The sequence below is a fragment of the Trichosurus vulpecula genome, chromosome 2 (assembly GCF_011100635.1).
Source record: "Trichosurus vulpecula isolate mTriVul1 chromosome 2, mTriVul1.pri, whole genome shotgun sequence".
Taxonomy (NCBI): Eukaryota; Metazoa; Chordata; class Mammalia; order Diprotodontia; family Phalangeridae; genus Trichosurus; species Trichosurus vulpecula.
Window position 1 is genome coordinate 339,210,422 of NC_050574.1, and position 21,301 is coordinate 339,231,722.

Here is a 21,301-nt window from a genome sequence, read left to right on the forward strand (position 1 = left end):
GCTATCACCTCTTTCTCCAAACCCCCATGTACACTACCCACCCACCTCCCTGTAATTGAAGAAGAAAAGCTCACCGTGAATTTCTCGTAGAGCTCATAAGTGAGGAGAGGGTTGGGCAGCTCCCTAAAGTATAGCTTACAAAGGGAGCCCACACAGTGAATGTCCTGAAGGTAAACTTCCCTTGTCAGATCTGGACATTGATCCGAGCCAAACTCCTGCCTGAAACAACACAGACAGAGACATAACAATACTGAAGAACACAAATTAGATCTATCAGGGCCAGACAGAGTAAAAGTATCACCAACCTGAAACAGCTGATCTAACTGTACTTTCAACTTTGACCTCACTCCCACCCAAGATCCTCTATTCTAGGCAAAATTTGAAGGGAAAGGTTGTGGGAAGACTCTTACTTTAGTTCTGTACTCCCCTAAAACAGATTCTGTGGTTTGAAGGACATAACAATTATTTAGTAATGAGTTTCCCACAGAGGGTTCTGTATCTAATCTCTCAGATGTTAGTGGTGGGGATGAAAACAATTTGACTAGTATGAGCATCAAAAACTTAGCTTTTAGTGGCATGTTCCAAATAAGTTCCAGAGGAATAGAAGGAGGGAGGGAGGGAGGGAAGGAGAAAAAGAAAGGGAGGGGGAGAAGAAAAGGGAAAGAGAGGGAAGGAGAGAAATGAAAGAGAGAAAGGGAGAGGAGTGGAGGGAAAAAAAGGAAAGACATGAAAGGGAAAGGGAAAGAGAAAAAAGAAGAAGAGGAGGAAGAAGCAAGGAAGGGGAAGAAGAAGAAGAGAAAAAAGGAAGAAGGGGAGAGGAAAGAATAGAAGAGGTGGGGAAGGGAAGAGGGAAAAGGAGGAGGAGGGGGAGGGAAGAGAAAGGGGGAAAGGAAGAGTAGAGGGTAGGGAAAGGGGAAGAGAAAATAGGGTGAATCAGGTCTGTTTCTTTATCCTTACTTCCATATATTACTATCAACAAACATGTTTTTGTTTGTTTGTTTATGACAATATAAATCCAACCTGTGAACTAAAACTAAGCCAGTCTGATGATTAGAGACAGGTATGAAACGTGTGACTTCATTAGTATAGGGACCAGGAGAGTAAACTCCCTTGTCCAATATGTTTAGCACCTTTTCTTCAACTTATACTCTTAGAGAGTTGCTTAGAACATTGAAAGGTTAAGTTAATATTGACCAGGGGCTCAAAGCCAGTATGTATCCAAGGTGGGACCTGAAGCTAGATCTTCCTGGCTTTGAAGCCGGTTCTCTATTCCTATGAGACACTGCATCTCAGAATCTTCTAAACCTTGGCATCTAGAAAGGAGTTCTGGTTGCTGGGGATGAATGAGTCCCTAATATCTTCTGTGCTCTATGACAAATTCATGAAATGCCTCCAAAACAAGTTATATTATTTCAAAATGGGATATGACTAGAAGTTAAATTCCAAATTATATGATAAGGTCTTTGAGTTTTAATATAGAAGAGCTAGGTTAGGCTTTTGACAAAATAGATAATACTGACAAGGTAATATTCCTAAGATTGGCTAAAAAGAAATACACAGGGTATGCTGACCATCCTTGAGGCCTATTTCCATAACCTTGAACAAAATACTATGAAATTTCTGATGCTGTTAAGAGTTGGAAGGAACTGAGTAAGACCCTGAGAAGAGAAAAATGCAATGACCAATTTAATTTATAGGTATTTTAAAAAAATGAATGGAACAAGACTTTCTAGCCAACATTCTTGCCAGCTCAATTTCTTGCCAACATTCTTGTCAGTTCATTTTCTTGCCAATAATTTTAGTGCTCAGTACAGGGTCAATCCTTAACTGCTGAAGAACTGGTTATGACATGAGCATCCAGCAAAAAATATGATTGCTAATGAATTTTTGAAGAAAGTCAAACCAGTGGTCCAATGCAAATCTCTCAAGCTCCCGAACATAGAGTCTTTGGAAGTAATAAACTAGCATTCAACAGCAATCTCCTCTTCCATAGAAAGAAATTCTCTGACTCTTTCATTCTAAAGAAAGAAATCATTTGGGAAATGAAAAGCTGGAAAGCTTGTCTTTTTTTTTCTCCTAGTTTATGGTTAAGTAAATAGATGATTAATTAGTTGAATAATTCATGTATATTTTCATGTTAGCCTAGCTAAAAGAATCTCTAATTTTGAGTTGGCAATTCTTTTATTTATGGTTAAAGTAGCTTAAAAATGTAAAAACATATGTTTAACTAAAATGAGTTTATTTTTATGGCTACAGAACAGTTTCTAAAATAGATAAAACTGTTTTTATAGTTATCATTACAAGTATGAGAATGTTAGGGGAAGACCCTTCACTTATATGCTTTCTACAGCTGTTTGAATTTCAAGGACTTAGCATAATTCAGTAATGGGGTTTGCTAGAGACTCATTAAGAATAAGTGTTAATGTTCTATTTTTTTTAAAAAGAATTTACTGTTATTGGAGAAAATGACTCCAGTCTTTCCTACTAGTAAATTTTGCTGAAATCGAATGTACCCATCAGGGGTCCAGAGAAGCAAAATAAATCCCCCTAGACATTTTATTGGAGATATTTATATTGGACTTGATAAAGAAGCTCTTGATTGAAAGCACCATAATGACTCCTAGAATTCCTGTCCCCAAGAGAACCTGAATGCACTCAACAGTTTGGAAGGGGTCAGTTATGGTCCTACTGTGAGGTAGGGTATACAAGGTTAGAATACCTCAGTTTTTGGATGTTTGATGTTACTCCTGAAAGTCGATAGATTCCATCCACAATGCCATGAGTCTCAATAAATTCTGCACAGCTCCTCAGTACATAGGGAACTACATAAAGGAAAAGAAAGAAACACACATTAGATAGAAGCTTTATAGTCCATTACAAATGCCTTTTAAAAATCCAGGTCATCTTATAAAATAAGCACGTGTTGAAAGTAATCATAGTAAACCATAAATGATTTAGGTTACGGGTCTCATGACTTTTATATGGGTTTCAAAAGCAAAGTGCTATTAAAAAAAAAACAAAAGCACATTTCACCGTTAGAAAAAGGAACATTTGTCAGACCCATGATTTGACAGTCCCCAAACCGTAACAGTATGTATGTGTCAGCAAAAAAAGATGTGCCAAATTTGAATCAGTTATCATCTTTGCTGACCACGCCAAAGTGACAGAAATGACCACTTGACTTCCCTCTCACTCCACTATCTTAGGGCAGGGGTTAAGGGGACAAGCAGGCTGATCTGTTTGCGTAGCATCTCTACTCTCTGTATATTCTTGGACCTTTAATCTAGCTCTGACTCAAGGGCAGAAAATGGGACATTCCTCAATGAGTTTCATCACTAGTTTTACTGCTTAGGATGATGGCAGCTGTAGCCATGGTGATGGCTGAAACCACTTCTGTTTCTTTTTTTTATAGTGCTTTCCGGGGTGTGCTAGTAAATGTTTAACAACCAGCTTTCTGGAGGGGAGGGGGAATATAAGAACGAAATACATTTTAAGTTTAATCTGTACTGTTAACATTTCCTCCATCACTTTCTTAAGTCTAGACAATCAACAAAACAATAAATCAAGCCTTGATTTGTAGTATTGGCTTATTTCCAAGGCATAAATCGGCTCCCAGCCTGTTCTAGCTGGCTTTAGCACCTCCCTGCCTATACTATTACAAAGTACTTTACTGACAGTTTATTCAACCCTTGCAATTATACCCCATGAGGTACAGCAGGGGATGTATTATTATCATCCCCATTTGCAGATAAAGATACAAAGTTTACTTGGCTCATTTAAATGACTTATCCAAAGTCAGAGAGCCAGTCAGTGGTAGAGCTAGTATTTGGATTCAGGTGTTCTGACTCCCAAGTTCAGCCTTCTTTCTGCTACCGTAGGATCAAAAAGACATAATATTTGTAAAAGTGCTTAGTACAGTGCCTGGCACATAGAAGGCACCATAGAAATGCATTTTCCTTTATATTCCCTTTTCTTCTCCCTTTCCCCGCTCCTGACTCCAGGGCTGGTGCTCTATCCACTATATTACCTGGTCTACTTTTGAAGGAGGACCTGGGACACCTGGATCAATTCAATCATTAAGGTATGGACTGGACTCCATGACCTCTAAGGTCCCATCCAACTCTGGGATTCTTTGGTTTTTGGGTCTACCACTGACTAGCCCTTGGGATGTTTTGATATGAGTCAGTGCAGTAATACGTGAATTATACTTTGAGAGCTATCCAAGTGTTCTCAAGATTACAGGGAACTCATGAGGCATGTCACATAAGAAGAAACAACTTAAGACTCAACCAGGCCATAGACCTGCTTACTTACCCCCTCACCCCCACCCCTTAGAAGTGGTCATATAAAATTAGTAATACACTTATGAGCCACTATAATGATGATGACACTGTTACCACATTCGCCCTTAGAAAAGAGACCATCATCAGCCACCATTATTATCAACTAGTGCACAGTTGGTTTTAAAAGAAGCAGGAGAACAATACTCCCTGGATACATATTGACCTTGAATTGACTTTGGCTTTGGTACATAAGCTACTAGAACTCTTGTACCCATTTATGTTTAAAGAGCAGGCAATAGTTAAACAAACAAGGGGGGCAATCCTTTTCTCTGAATTGCTCTTTGCTCAGGCCACACCAAAGGGGAAAGGCAATACTTACATTCCATACAAGTGGAACATAACAAGTGTTACAATATACCCATTCCTGACAAAGTCTAAGCTAACTCCTAAAAAGGAACACAGAAGTGGCTATTCAGAGTTTTGACCAAAGCTCTTCCAGTTCTTTAGATTATGGTACCAAGGGTCAAATCTAGGTTAGGGACATCATAGAATTTTCTGTAAGGGGGGAAAATGCTCCCTGCCTGCAACTATAATGTTAGGTGGGTGGATGTACAAAAGGTTGACGTCAAACATGACAATCATGATCAATTTGGGGGTGAAAGTACATGTAAATGAAAGGTATTCTATGAGGCTTGGTCCTAGTCTCTGTATCATTCCATTTCCTTCTTCCTGTCTCAAAAAAGAACACACAGTTCCTGATTAGGTTGTGACATGATTGGATTGAATTATTTTAAGTTTTGTGGCTCCCCATTATGATTTTTGGTGTTAGATTTTATTTGTGATTCAAGACATTTCAAAAGTGACCTCCAATCAAATCTCAGATCAATAAAAGTAAAATAGGATGTTCTTTGAATGGAGCATACGGTGGGATTTGGGGATGTCTGGCTCCAACTGGAAGTTTCCTCGTGTCCCTTCTCCCCACTACTCCACAGCAATAACGTCTGCTGATACTTCAGCAATTCCAAAGTATGAGAACACTCTCTGAATTCTCATTTTGCTGCCCTAGAGTTTTTTTATGTTGGAATTAGTCAAGGGAATGAGAGAAATTGAGGGGAAACATGCCAGGAGGATCAGAAGGATCCTGAGAGATCATTGAGGCCAACCCTCTCACATTTTATAGGCGACGAAAATGAGGAAGAGGCAAGTTAAGTGACTTGCCCAATATCACACACATAGTAAATGCTAAGAGGCGGGATTTGAACTCAAGGCCTCTGACTGAGGAGCCAGTATGCTTTCCACTGCATTCAGCACAACCCCCCAAATTCTAGCACCTCTGTTGCTGAATGGCTACAGCATCAAAAACCATTTTGGGGACATTCATTTTAGCAGAAAATTATTGCCTGAAGCTCGGAATGCAACCTGGGTGGTGGTAGCGTTGTTTTTTAAATGCTTATATTGTTGGCAAAACAACACAATGTATTGACTTTTTGTATCATGGCAAATTTAGTAATATGGTAAACTGTATGCTTTTAAGCGCAAAGATGTGCCACAAGTTGGTAACTTTCCCAGGTTTTCTGGGCAAAGGCTCATGAACCAAGAGAAGGGAATGAAATGCCTCGAATTAAACCTGCTTCCATCCTATAGTTAGAGTTTCTGACCCAAGGGCTCTTTATAGTCAAATAGCACCGAAATTTAGATTTCGAGGTGAATCCCATTACAAAACACCCTACTGGACACCGGACATTCCAAGTAATTTTGTTGCGCTGGAATTTTGTTTTATCCAATAGTGCTTGAAGCAAAATAAACTATTGTTTGAGTCTTAGAATTTTTTTCTCCTGCCAAACCGAAAAAAAAAAAAATCTGATAGCGTGCAACTAACTCAACCCACGTATAAACCTATACGTATATTTGGAGAACTGCCTTACTTAACTCAGAGCACCCAATGTGGTTTGTGGCAGAAAAGGCCCAGATATAGAAACTCTTATTCTCTTTGAGCCCTCCCATCTGGGACAAGCTGTTCTTCTTGGGGGCAACAGCTGCTCCTTCTCCTCTGAATGTACCAGTCCTCAGCCTTGTTAGCTTGCTCCACCCTGTCCACCCCACCACACCCCCTTCCTCTTCATAGGATTTCTATCTAGAAGGGATGTTAGAGGTTATCCAGTCAAGGTCCTTCATTGCACAGATGAGGGGGCCTGGCATCCAGAGAGGTAAAGGGATTTGTTTTAGGTCTCAGAGAGAAACCCAAGTATTCTGACACCAGAGCCCAAAGAGTTCTTTCCACTGAGACCACTCGTCCCCATAGGTCAATCCCACCCTTGATTGCTGAAAGTCAGCCTTAAGCTTGAAGTCAGGAAGGAAAAAAAGACCTATTGGTGCACTATTTAAAAGAACAATGAAAAACTCAAACTAGAAACAAACTAGGTATCCATCAATTGGTACCAACCAATTATTATTAATAAATTAGGGCATATGAATATACTGCAATATTGTTGTACCATAAGAAATGGTTAACAAGAAGAAATCAAAGAAATATGAGAAGACACATGCAGTGATACCAAGTGTTAAAAATAGAACCAAGAGAACAAGGCACACGTTGACTATAGATATATTTAAAGACACCAATAACAGCCACAAATGAGATACACATGACAAAGAAGGTGGTACACAATAATGATGACAATAATAATAATTTATTTATATAGTACTTATATAGTATATATTTATTTATATAGTAATTTATATAACATATATATACATATATAAATTTATTTATATGGTACTTTAAGATTTACAAAGCTTTTTACAAATGTTCGCATTTAATCCTCACAATACCCCTTTTTACAGATGAGAAAACCGAGGTTGAGAGTGACTTGTCTGGGTTTTGTAATTTTTATAATAACTCTGTGTAAAAAATTTGAAATTTGTATAATAAAAACAAAGATCTTTTCTTGAATAAAGATAGAGAGAGCAAGCTAGAATGTGTCTGGGACAGGATTTGAACTTTCAAACCCCAGGTCTCAGTGCCACCTGCTTGCTTCTAAAGGATCAGAGAAGTAAAAGGGTGATGAGACCATAACTCTGGGGCTGGAAGAGACCTCAGAATCCACCTAGACCAACTCAGTCGTTTTACAGATGAGGAGATCAGGGCCCAAGGAGATAATTTGAACTCAGGTCTTTTGACTCTAGATTGATTGCTCTTTCCACTGTATGGTGGACACCAACAAAGAAGTTAATTTGCACATCACTTGGGGGTAGGAGTAAGGATTGATAAATAACAGAAGGTGCAAACCTTTGTAAAAATTTATTATTTTTTATTGTATGTTCAGCTTTACACACTAATTTTACTTATTTCTTTCACCTGTGTTTGTCAATGGAAGTCAAAGTAAAATTCACATTAAGAACCACCCAATAAATAAATAAGGAAACATTAAAAATAGGAAATGTGGTAGCTGAAGTTTGCCTTTGGTCAGCCACACACCCCATCCTTGATCTCCGGCCCTTCCCCACCCTAAAAGCTTCACGCATGGGCCTTTTCCACTGGTTGGAATATGGGACAAACTCTATATCCAAGCATTTGAGGCTCCAATTATCCAAAGGCTCTGCCTTTGTCACATGGAAAAGAAGATTTGCTCCTATTTATCTCTTGAAATTTCTATGATAAAAACTAGAACAAAGATCTTTTCTTGAATAAATAGAGAGGGAGCAAACATAGGTAGCGTTTATACCAAGAAACAGAATACTGTCCATGCCTACCTTTTTTTTTCATAAATGAAATAATAGCAGAGATAAACTATTCAAGAATTTCACATTGCAAAATCAGGCCTACTTATAAAAGTGCATCCGTCAAAGAGCCCACTAAACAGAAGTGCCTACTGATAAGGACCTCAATGGGACCTGACGGCTCTCCACAGCCTGGCACCAACCTACCTTTCCAGCCCTATCTTCCCCTCTTTCTCCTCTTCTCCTCACATGTGTTTTGGCAGTCTTTCCCACCTCAATCTCTTTCAGACAAGTAAAATATATTTAAGTTGTCTGTGATAGACCACTCCTGCTTTTTTCAGCTCTGGGTGGCAAGGTAGTATAAAGGTAAAAAGACAAAAAAAGGAGGGGAAAAAAGAAGTTAAAAAATCTGTTTAAGTTTATAAGCTTCAAAAAGTAAGAAATGTGGGTAGTAAAACTTTTGTGGACCGGTAGCTAGGAAATACAGATTTACACTCCAGCCACAGGAAGTTATTCATGTTTCCCTGGACACATACCGTGTTTTTTAGAGTCCATTCTTTTGTTCACAGTTATCTTTCCACTGTACTATAGGCAGAAATGGAGGGGAAAAGAGTAGTGTAGATACAAGTAATTGTGTGAACAAGTACCATGGTTTAGGAATCAGAGTACACAGGTTCAAATCCTGCCTTTGGGCATTTACTATGTGTGTGACCTTTGGCAAAGCTAACTTCCTTAGGCCTCAACTCTAAAAATGAAGGAGTGAGCCTCTGAAGTCCCTTCCGGCTCCAGAGCTTTGATTTTGTGATCTACTGCCATACTTCAAGAACATTAACGATACCTACAAAAGAATAATCATGGTCCCAAAAAAATATGAGAAGAAACTTCCCCATTCTCCTTTACAGAAGTGGGAAGAGGGTGGATGATCTGTGCTTAGGGAACATCGTACAGTCAGTCCTCAACACCAGCCTCCCCAGACGGCCTGTGGTGTCCAGTGGGTGGAGCCGGCGGGGGTGGGGGTGAGGGAGGGGATGGGAGGGGAGAAGAGGTCCAACCTCAGACTGAGGGCTGGGGACTCACCTCAAGGCATGTGCTTTTCATCCAACCCTAGAGCAGAAAGGAAGATTAGAGATGGCAATTTCCCCCTTTTCCTTTTTTACCTTATAGTTATCCTAACACTACTGCTGGTCCCTTCCCAATCCCTTCCCGTTGCCTCTCTTCTCCCCCACATTTTAAGGGTTATTTCATACTTACTGTGTTTGTAAAAGTGCGTATTATTAGAATTACTGTTTTGTTAATAAATAATTGTATCAGAAAGGCATATTTTCAGCTATCTCTAGGGAAAGATTACAGTTTTGGTTGGCTGAAGGTACCTGAACCCACCCCCCATTTCCCATAGGTTCAATGTATCAGTATTTGAGTTTTTGACTTCCACGCAGTTTTCTAGGAAAGTTTCCTTCTTGAAAGTTGAGAATTGATTGTATGGGTTTTTTTTTTTCAGATTTTTTCAACATATTCATTGTTTTGCTGATTTTTTTTCCCCTTCTTTTTCTTTTTAAAAAATTCTTTATTATATGGGATGGCTCTCTGGAAAGGGAGGGGTAGAGGGATATTGAAAGAAATTTAGACAATATAAAATCAAAAGCTATCAATAAAATGTATTTTAGGGGCAGCTAGGTGGCACAATGAATAGAGCACCAGCCCTGGAGTCAGAAGCACCTGAGTTCAAATCCAGCCTCAAACACTTGACACTTACTAGCTGTGTGATCTTGGGCAAGTCACTTAAGCCCAATTGCCTTGCCTCCCCCCGCCAAAAAAAAAGTATTTTAAAAATAAAACTTTCTTCTGTAGTAATATGAACTACCTGCTAACAAGTGGGAAAGCAGTACTGGCATTTTAGCTAACAATACATACATACATACACATACATATACATGTATATACATATACACACATGTGTGTTTATGCGTGTGTATATGTGTATATATATTCCCCAAATTTCCTGGCTGTTGCATAAGAGCTGAGACAAATGAAAATGAACCACAAAGTGCACCTGAATTCATAAAAATCTTTGATACTTGTTAATTTACATTTTTGCCCTCATCACAGCACAGCAGTATTCCCTAAACCAGCATCTCTTCCTGTAGGCATGTATTTGAATTCCAGGGCACCAGTGCTCTAACAACTGAGAAGTCATTTCTATGACTCACTTTCATATAACGATATGTCATACTACAATGCCCATAGGCCCTCAGTCTACCTCAGGGCCCACAAAGGGGCCCAACTCTTGCAAATTGCAAAGATATATATTTCTTTGGTGGGCCAGATGTAACCCTTCCATACTTCCATGCTGCCTCAGCCACCCAGGATTCTGCTCACTGCAACCTCACTATTTCACCTGCTTTCCTCCATGAAGGTAGGATCATAATGGGGTATGGCAGATAGCTGTGTTCAATGAATTCTTTGCCCTACAAATCCCAAAAAAGAGAAAACCTATTTCTTCTATATCTAAAGCCTGATTGTAAAAATGTTTCTCCCTCAGAACCACCCTTATAACCTCTCTCATCAGCAACTCCTTTAATTTGGAGCAGGATTTCTTAAGCTCTTTTGTGTCATGAACCCCTTTGGTAGACTGGTGAAGCCATCTTGATTCAGGATAATGTTTATAATTGTACAAAATAAAGTGCATAGAAGTCAAAAGGCTGAAGAAGGATGCCTTCCGATGAAATCTGTCTAAACAAAATTAATTGTCCAGCTCTGTGCGTTCCTAGGGTACAGTAATGGCCTGCTCAGGAATTTCTGAGTGATAATCTTAGCACTTATAAAGAAATCTGTGGTTTTTTAAAGGGTTAAAGCAGAAATTTGTCAGGTGGTGAGAAATTAATTTGGAAATAGCCTACAATTTATATCCATCCATGTACACACCTAGATAATACTGTGTACATCAATGAACAAATACATGTAATAATTAGGAGAAAGCAAGAAGGAGAAGTGAAGTACGGTGAGAGTGAGCATTGAAATCATGAGAGTTGGACTTATTTTTTTAGTCCCAGCATCCTAATGTAAAAAGAACTATATGATCTTTTTTAAAAAAAATTTTTTTTTTGGTTTACAACACTCAAGTTTTCAGGTTCCAAATTTTCTCCCCTTCCTTCTCCTCTCCCCTCCCCCTGCAAGACTGCATGTAATCTGATATAGCTTCTACACATACCTTCACACTAAACTTATTTTCCCAATAATCAAATTGTAAAGAAGAATTATAACCAATGAAATGAACTGTGAGAAAGATGTAACAAAACCGGATAAAATAACAAAGAAAAAAAAGAGAGAGCAAATAGTTTTCTTCAATCTGCATTCAGATTCCATAATTCTTTCTCTGGATGTGGATAGCCTTCTCCATCATGAGTCTTTTGGAGCTGTCTTAGAACTCCGCATTGTTGAAAAGAGCCAAGACTATCAAAGTTAGTCATCACAGAAGCAGTATGTCTGTGGTTGTGTATGATGTTCTCCTGGTTCTGCTCCCTTCACTCATCATCAGATCATATAAGACTCTCCAGAAAACTATACAATCTTCAGAGTCCCTTACAGATATAATATTATGATCAGGGGGTGCTGGTAAATGTTTAACAACCAGCTCTCCAAAGCAAGGTGTACATGACACACTTTCAAGTTAAATCTGCATGTTAACATTCTCTCCATCATTTTCTTAAATCTAGACAATCAACAAAATAATAAATCAAGCCCTGATTTGTAGTGTTTACCAATTTTTCAAAGTGTAAATGCTCACCCCGAATATTTAACACTGCTCTCCTGACAAGGTACAAAATGGCTACAACACACCCTTGATTACGATTCTATGGAGTAGAAGTCAGGACATGCCTAGGTTCTAGTTCCAGTTCTTACAAAATCTTAGAAAAGCTGTTTGTCACTCAGTTTTCTTATATGAAAAGTGGGGACAAAAATATTTGCCCTTCCTACATATCTCAACATTATTTGAAGATCAAAAGAGAAAACATAAAAGTGCTACGTAAGTGTACTCTAAGGTGTTTCAGTACACAGAAACAAGGCAAGTTGAGGAGAGGTGAGCAGACAGATATTAGCCTCTCTACAAAACGCTGCTACTGTCTATTTCAAACTTAAGACTTATATTGCCCATGCGAACATCTAAACTGGCATAACAGGTATGTTCTGGGCCTCTTTCCCAGAGCCAGACTTGCTATATTACCTTTCAGATTGCCAGAGAGGAAAACCTGAGAAGACGGTGTGTGTCTCTCTTCTCCAGTGCCATCAGCTTAAGCCCTTTCCAGCTATGGAACTTGAAGTCCCACCAGACCCCCTCATTGTTTGGGACCTGTGACTAGTGCCCTGATTCCCTGGTTCCATTTAAACACTTTTGCAAAGGGATATTTACTTCAAAAACATAGCAAAAACAAAGCACGACATATGCCTCTGGGGCATACTCTCCACTATAGCCTGTTAACCTCTGAAGGAATTGTCTTAAAACTTAGCTCAGTTCCTACGTAGCATTGGTCCTACCAAGTTCCCATCCAAAGCATCATCTGCCAGATGAGCCTGTTTCAGCTTTCACTGCCAAGGGCCCTTAGGGTAACTCATAAGATTGTTCCTTCCTGTTAGGGTATCAGTGTTGGATTGGCTGAAACGCCCATCTTGGAGCCCAGCCTCTGAAACTCCCTTGTGACAACCATTCCCTAGGTTGTAAGGCTCCACTTCCTTTACCACATAGTTTCTTGCTGGCCAGCATCAGAGTCACTGATCTCCAGATATGAAGGGAGCAATGAGGTGGCTGAAGCTGATTTAGGTCTTTTTGAAAACACCAGCAGTTCAGTTAAACACTCAGTAAAGTCTTCTCCCAGTCACGTTGTGGCTAGCCAACCAGAACCAAGTAGAATGTCCACTCCTACTTCACAGTTTCTCCAAGGCACTTCCCTTCCAAAAGCAAGCTTCCCAGGCTCTCCAAGTGGGAAAGCTGCAGCAGGTGAGCAAGCTGATGAGGTCTACACGTGTACCAGATCCCCATTATAGTAGTCTCATTGGAGTCCCTATTCCTGGAGGAGGAAGTCCATAAGATGTTCAATCTCAGCAATACGTCCAAAAAGAAAACTGCTTCTGAGAACCCAAGGTGTGTCAAATAAACAGAACCCTGGGCATATTAATCAAGGCCACTCCCTGCCTCTTTCCCCAACCAAACCCTATGCTTAGGTGGTAGCGTATCCAAGTGGGTGGCCTGAGCAACTCTGCTTAGTAGGAACCAAAACAGCTTTCCTTCTCTCTCTCTCTCCCCCTTCTTGAACTTGATTAAATGATAAAGCAAGATCTAGAGCAGGGAAACTCTCTTGTAGCAAAAGGCCCTACTCACATAAAAAATGAAATGCTGCACACATGAAGCAACTTTCCCCCCCAAGGTGGCCATTTGAAAATAAGCACCTTCTTTTATTCAAGCAACCCATTGCTTAAAGAGTGAAATGGAAAGAACAGAGTATATAAAATGTATCCAACAACTACTTGAGAGAAAAGATACAATAATAATTCTTTTGCCTATTGTGTCCAGGCAATCAGATAGCTAGAGACAGAAAGAAAGAAAGAAAGGAGGAAAGAAAGAAAGAACAAAGGAAAGAAAAAAAAGAAAGAAAGACAGAAGGAAGGAAGGAAAGGAAGGAGGAAAGAAAGAAAGGAAGGAAGGAAGAAAGAAAGGAGAGAAAGAAAGAAGGAAGGAAGGAAGGAAGGAAGGAAGGAAAGGAAGGAGGAAAGAAAGGAAGGAAGGAAGGAAGAAAGAAAGGAGAGAAAGAAAGAAGGAAGGAAAGAAAGAAGGAAACAAAAGGAGCAAAGAAAGAAGGAAGGAAGTAAAGGAAGGAAGAAAGGGGAGGGAGAGAGGAAAGGAAGGAAAAGAAAGAAAGAAAAATAGATAAATAAGTAACATCACTGTTGGATGAGTCTTTATTTCAGCTCTCATTGCCATGGGCCCTGAAGGTGGCTCCATAAGCTTGTTCCTTGCAACACCCTTATGACAGACTTTTGAACTCACCAGGTTGTGAAGCTATAACAATCATGCTCACACGCACACACACACACACACACTTATTGCCTGGACATTGTACATACATGTATACATGTGAACATGCATAGAGAGAAAAAAGGGGAGAGGGGAGAAAGGGAGGAAACAAAGAGCATTCTTTTTTGTTTTGTTTTGCTTCCTATTTATTTATTTACTTTTAAAATTTATTTTATTTTTATTTTTTTCTTTTGAGAAAGAGCATTCTAAGGTTGATGTTTTTCTTGGTGCAGTATCGGCCCTATTTCAGAGATAAGGAATCTGAGGCTTATCAAAGAAAGCAGATGGGACCTTAAACCATCAGGGCTTGAAGAATCCTTATGAAAGACTATTAGTCCAACCCTTTCATTTGTCAGTGTCACTCAGCTATTTAGTGGCAGAACTGGGACTATTACCCTGCCTCCAGACACTGAGTATAGTGCTCTTTCCAATACATCACTACTATCTCTCTTAAAGCTAGAAGAAGAGTCAAAGATCTCTGGCTCAAATCTTCTGCCATCAACTTTCTCATCACCAGTAGGACTGACCTTTATGAATACACACAATATGATGTGTCAGCCCTGGGGAAGTTCCCTAGCTCCAGAGGAATAAATAAATGAAAAAGCTTAAGGCTTCAGTGCTGGGGATACACTCACACATACACACACACACACACACACACACACACACAAAGATAGTCCCTGCCTTCAAGGAGCTTATGTTCTTAAAAAGTGGCCAATACCAGAACAATTTCCAAAGCAGAAGCATCAGGCTCTGGAGTAGATAGAGTCAGGAAGACCTCAGTTCAATTCCTACTTCAGACACTTAATTAATAGCTCTGTGACCCTGGGCTCCTCTCTATGTCTCAGTTTCTTCATCTGTAAAATGGGGATAATAATAGCCCTTATCTCCCAGGGTCCCAGTGAGGCTCAAATGACATATTTGTAGAGTGCTTTGCAAATCTGAAAGTATATAAATGTTTGCTGTTGTTGTTAAGGTAGAGTCGGGGCTGGAGAGGAAGCCCAGCAGCAGCATGCATTAGGTGGGGGCAGGGAGCATGAAGAAGCAAGCTTGTCAGGGTGCCTCAAATTCCATCATCACAGCATCATTCCCTTGGGTTCTCAAGAATCTCCCATTAAATTGTATTAAAAGGTGTTACTCTTGCCATCTGATGAGTTAACAGCTAATAGAGGGCAGCCTGAGGGGGAGGTACGATGAAGATGATTCACCAGAGAGGCACAGACAGAGAAAGGGGCACAGTGCCACACACAAATGCTGCCTCTATTTCAGTGCTGCCCAGGGCTAGTGCTAAGCAGGCTACTGGCCAACATTCTCCATTCTCTGACAACCTGAGGCTGTTTCTAATACGTGGCTTTCATAAACTTAGATTCAGGCTCCCCGTAGTGCAAATGTGCAAGGCAAGGACTTTCATTTTCCCTACCCACAGAAAACTTTTTTGGGGAGTGGTACAGATGCCACCCTATTCTTCATATTTCATTCTTCATATTCATAGTCTTCAGGTAAAGGAATGCAGCTCACTTGAAATTTTTTTTTAATACAGGTCAGTGATTTCCTCAGTGTAGAGGCATTTGGAAAGGAGGTTTACTGTACCAAAGCAAGTTGGGTAACAGTTCTGTAATTTATTGTCTTAGAGAGTTTCCTGGGGGTAATGAGTTAAGAGACTTGCCCAGGGTCACAAAGCCCATGTGTCTAAATTGATACTTGAATCTCAGTCTCTTTGACTTGGAGGGAAATTTTCTATTCATTACTTCAAGCTGTCTCTCAATCATTTCTGATATCCTCAACAAATTTTCAGTCTGTTAACGAGCTTCCATGCTAAGTGCAAGGTGACTGAGGACGTACAGAGGTGCTTGCATTAACATACCAAAGTGAGGAAAAAGTGTGGCCTGAATGACATTACGGAAGAAAGAACAACTGGGCTAGGAGTGAGGAGTTCTGGGTTCTTTAATCTTGGGCAAATATAAATTTCCTTCCACACTCCACAACAACCACAGGGTAGAGGACCAGTGTTGTCCTCACTTTTCCCATCATTTCCCACCAGGTTTCACTCTTCTGGACTTTCCTGGTGTCTTCCAAGAATCTCATCATCAAGATCACATCAATTCTGAAACTCACTCCTCAGACCCCTGCCCACGGGACCCCTCCCTCCTTCTGATAGAAGAGGGTAGAAGGTGCAAGGGAGAGAGGTCCTCCCAGATTCTCCATTTAAGGAGTTCACCTAGGGCAACCAGCCCATCATTTCCCCCTCCACTGGATACCTTCCACCACTTTTTCAGCATCTTTTCCTGTGTTCCTCGTGGGATTGTGTGCTTCTTGAGGACAAGGTTTTTTTCCCCTTTTTTTGTATTCCCTAGCACTTAGCACAGTGTCCAGCACATAGTGGTGCTTAATAAATGTTTATTGACTGATCAAAATGAGGAAACTGAACTTAAAATAGGCAGTATGGAATTGACTGCTGAATTTACAGTTGGGGAAGAACTGGGTTCAGATATGATTTCTGAAATGTACTGGCTCTCTGGGGCCCAGTTTTTTCACCTGTGAGACAAATATTGTCAGTTCTGAGACACAAGTGAAATTGCATATGGAAAGCACTTTTGCACATGCTTTTAGAATAATATAAATGTCAGCTTTGCTGCCATCATCATCACCTCCACCATCTTCAACAACACTATTTTACTCATCAACAAATTGTCATTATCTTTTGGGTTATCTTCCTCTTCTTCACCCAAAAATTGTCTAAACCACACAGCTAGAAATGACATTGCTATTTTTTCCCCTAATTTTTAATTGCTAATCAGGTCCTCTGATTGTCAAGTCCAGCACCCACTTCCTACTTTACCACTAAGCCCTGGTATCTGTCCTTCCTACTTCAAAAGACTTATGGAAATCAAATAAGATAATTCCAGTGTAGATTAATATTATGATTACTACTTTTTTATATAGGAAGAATAAACGTAGAGAGAAAAATAAAACCCAACACCTAAAGTTTTCAAAGGTTGAGAGCAGAAAGTTCCAGGAATCTTTAGCAACAACAATTATTTTTTTAAAATGAAGTTTGATTAGAAATGTAAGACAGTAGAGATGTAAGATTGTTATGAAAACAGTGGGGTAATTCAAAAGTGATTATTAAAAAGACACCACTGCTCCTTTAAGCCTAAGTACTTTATAATTGGACCAAAGTAAATCTGCTCCTATGGGAATCAGCTGCAAAGCAAAGGTATTTCCATAAATAACCTGCTGGCTTCAGACAACCAAGTTTTATTGTCTTCACAAAAACTAAAAGATCCCTTTGGCCAAGCTACACTCTGAAGAATATTCAGCAAAATTTCATTTTCTCACATGAGAATACCTTAGAATGACCTTTGATGCCTCTCCCTCACATACCTCTCTCACCACATTCTATCAAATGGCCCTCATCTGCCTACTGATCACTTCATCCTAAATGTCCCACCACTATCCCAAATCCAATGCCTAAAACTGAGCTTATTATCTTTTCCGCTAAGCCTTTCTTCTGACTTCACTATTTCTCTCTGAGGCACCACCATCCCTCCAACTTTTCTTTTTTCTCTTGAAATACTTATTTTTGACCATTTCCTCTCCCTTTCATCTTCTTTGGAATCAGATCAATTTGATTCAACAAATGTTAATTGCCCATTATATCCCAAGCCTTATGCTAGGTTCTGGGCATACAAAAACAAAGATGAAATTGCAGATCACCCTAGTGCTCCAAGAGCTTACATTCTACCCAACAGAAGTATTCAGAAAGTCAAGGAGCATTTATAAAGTGCCCACTATGTGCCAGGCAAAATGAATAGAACACCAGCCCTGGAGTCAGGAATACTCATTTTTGTGAGTTCAAATCTGGCCTCAGACAATTACTAAAGAGTCAACAACAATGACATGTGCCAGGCACTATGTTAAGTGACAAGGATACAAAAAGAGGCAAAAGACAGCACTGCCATCAAGGAGCTCACAATCCTACGGGCGAGACAATAAGTAAACAATTATGTATAAACAAGCTATATAAAGAATAAATTTTTAAAAATTAATTAAAAGAGGGAAAGAATTTGAATTAAGATGAGTTGGGAAAAGTAGGAAATAGCACTGTTTCCATTGTACCGTACCTTCTCCGTATGAGGCAAAGACCCTTTACCCATTGCCACACAGCTGGTGTGTGTCTAAGGTGAGATAGGAAGGAACTCGGGTTTTTCCTGGCATTAAGTCTAATGCTGTTTCCATTTTGCTGTCCTGCTTCTCAGCTAAATGGGTATTGAGTAAATAGAGACACTGCTTGAGAGATTTATATCTCTTTAATATTTGCATAATGCCTCTATTAATGAAAAGTTATTGATTAGACACTAACACTTATTTTGTTCAATTTTTCACTAGCATAGGGAATTACATAAAGATACTAACTAGGATGTCAGATGCCTGTGATTTGCTAATGAAACAAAATGCTTATCAGCAAATACTGACTAAAATAATGTCAGATGTGCTACCAAAAAATAAAATGAATTTTTAATGGAATAAACATTTATTAAACGCCTCTTTCGGATGAGTTGATTTTCTGCTCATACAACATCTATGCTGTCAAATAAAGATGAAAGGTAATTTGAGGAGGGGGAAAGCACTTCTACCTGGGGGGATCAGGAAAGGGGAGGGACCCAATTTTTGCTGAGGTTGGAGGGGTTGGAGAAATCTAAAGAAAGGAGCATCTGCCAAGAACTATTGCATTAGTGCAAGATGAGCTCTAAATATGGAAGAAGACAGAGAGATGCAGTAACCCCTGGCCTATAGTACCCTTCTAGAGGCGAGCCCTATCTATTGGGGTGGGGTGGAGAAGAGATCAGGGATTGTCTTTTCTGCTGAGTTTGAACCAGAGGACCTGGGTTTGGATACTGGCTGACATTTTCCTTACACAGAACCTATATCTGCCTATCTACAGCTTCTCCCAAGGTCACAGAGCTAATAAAGGCCAGAAGGAAATTGAGCAGAATGTAAACTCCTCTAACTGAAGGGAATCTCCTCAGGGGTCAGGGACTGTTTTTGTTTTTGTCTTTGTCTCTGTGTCCCAAGCACTTAGCACATTGCTTGGCACAAGATAAATACTTAATAAATTCTAGTTTAGGGAGTAAATAAACTCAAACCCACATCTCCTCCAAAACCAGTGCTCTTGCCCTGCTCAATACAGCCTCACTCCAAGTTGGTCTCTGACTAGCACTCCTTGCTTATTATACCATCTATTTTTCCTATTTTTTTTAACATTACCTAAGGGCTTCCAGCCATATTACACTGTTGGTTCCTCTTATCCCTGTGTTTTTCTAAAATAAATTTTGCTGATGAGAGATTGGGAACATTTAGAAAAACAACTTCATCTTTACTGGGCTATATCTGCATGAAGGCCAACCAGGTAGTGCTTATCAGTTCCTTTCTACTCCACACACCAGCATATTTTCATTTCCTGCCTGATATTCCTGAACTACAGGCCGACATTGTTTCCAAAGTCTCTCTCACTTGGAAGCCTCCGTAACTTTGCTTCACAATACTTCCTGTTGTGATAAGGCCTCTCTTTCCTGCTTAAAACAACAGGACTTCCCTTCAGCCTGTAACCCTTTTTTTCAAAAAAATCTGTATGCAATGATTTTCTAATGTAGAATGTGGAAGAAAAGAGACCTCCCCAAAGCAGAAATAGGGAGTGCTTGTTGGCTCTGGGTCTCTACAAAATTGGTGGCCACCATGTTGTCAGGGAGAGTGAAAAGGGCTCCAGGTAGAACATAAGGGAAGAAATAGATCCTTCTTGGTCCCTTGAAAAGTTGATAGTTGGGAACTGAGTAGTGATCTAGGTACCTTTAAAGCTGCCTTAACAAATAGGCTAGTATTATAGCCTCAGTCATATAGTCAGTGGAAAGGGATAAATAGAATATTTAAAGGAAAAGAAAATGGGTTCCTATACTGGCTCTGATATTATCTGTGTACCCTTGGGCAAATCACTTAACAACAGTTCATCATCTGTAAAATGAGGGGGTTGAATGAGAAAGATTCCAAAGTTTTTTCCACCGCCAAATCAACAACCCCATGACTAAATACCTAAATTTCTTCCTCCACTCATAACAAGATATCTTGTAATAGTGATAGAACTGCCCATTAATGTTTATATTAACAGTCCAACTCTTGAACTTTCCTCTCCCTATGGGTGTCAGCTGGGGAAACTGCCCAGGATGCTACCATCACTGCCTAACCCTAGTTAAGCCTCCTGATGGTGAATTCCTCTGGGAGTGAAGCTAAGGATGCCTCACAATGATGTGAGGAAAAGCTGAAGGTCACTAATTATTTTCTTTTTTTCCAAATCTCCATCATGGTGTAATGGAAATTACGGTAGAATCAAAGGACCTGGGTTCACTTCTTGGTTGTGCCTCTTACTAGCAGTGTGACTTTGGACAAGTGACTGGGGTAAGTCATTCTCTAGGCCTCAGTTACTTAATCTATAAAATGGCAGTCAGAATTCTAAAAGAAAATGCTATCTACATCCAGAGAAAGAACTATGGAATCTGAATGAGATTGAAGCATACTATTTTCACTTTTTTTTGGTTGTTTTTTTTCTTTCTTATGGTTTTTCCTTTTTGTTCCAATTCTTCTTCTTTCACAACATGACTAATGTGGAAATATGTTTGATTGTACACCTATAACTTATATCAGACTGTTTACTGTCTTGGAGAGGGAGGAGGGAAGAAAGTGAGAGAGAAAAATTCGGAATTCAAAATCTTACAAAAATGAATGTTGAAAACCACTTTTAAATGTAATTGAAAAAAATACTATTAAGTGAAAAAAAAATGGCAATCAGATTAAATAATCTCAAAGGTCCTCTCCAGATCATAACCTATAATTCTCTGTCCATACCACCCATTCCTACTCTAAACACAAACTATTTCATATCCAAATGTCATAGACCACTCCATATATAATTAAGAAGCTTGATCTAATTTTAATTAATTTAACTTATCTGATTTTAAATTAAGTGAGAAAAATAGAATTACTGTAGAACCCATTTTCCCTCTTCTATACTTTCACCACACATCCAAGGCTTTAGTTTGTCATAGACTTAGATGGCTATAATGCAATAGACCAAAAATGCCCATCCATTTTCATTTAGTTAGATACACTGTCTCTAATCATTCCTAAACTTAAATTAGGAACTGTGGTCTCTTGAAAATGCTTGAAGTTGTAGAAATTT

General features: G+C 39.4%; 1 protein-coding gene across 1 annotated transcript in view; it reads right to left on the reverse strand.

Moving 5' to 3' along the window:
* ARHGAP31 (Rho GTPase activating protein 31) overlaps window positions 1-21,301 on the reverse strand; it is a 176,843-nt gene that overhangs the window by 51,979 nt on the left and 103,563 nt on the right. The window contains exons 2-3 of the mRNA XM_036743963.1: window positions 2,720-2,822; window positions 75-219 (exon numbers count right to left, since the gene is read on the reverse strand). Coding sequence (XP_036599858.1) covers window positions 75-219; window positions 2,720-2,822 — 248 coding nt within the window. The remainder of the gene's footprint in view (window positions 1-74; window positions 220-2,719; window positions 2,823-21,301) is intronic.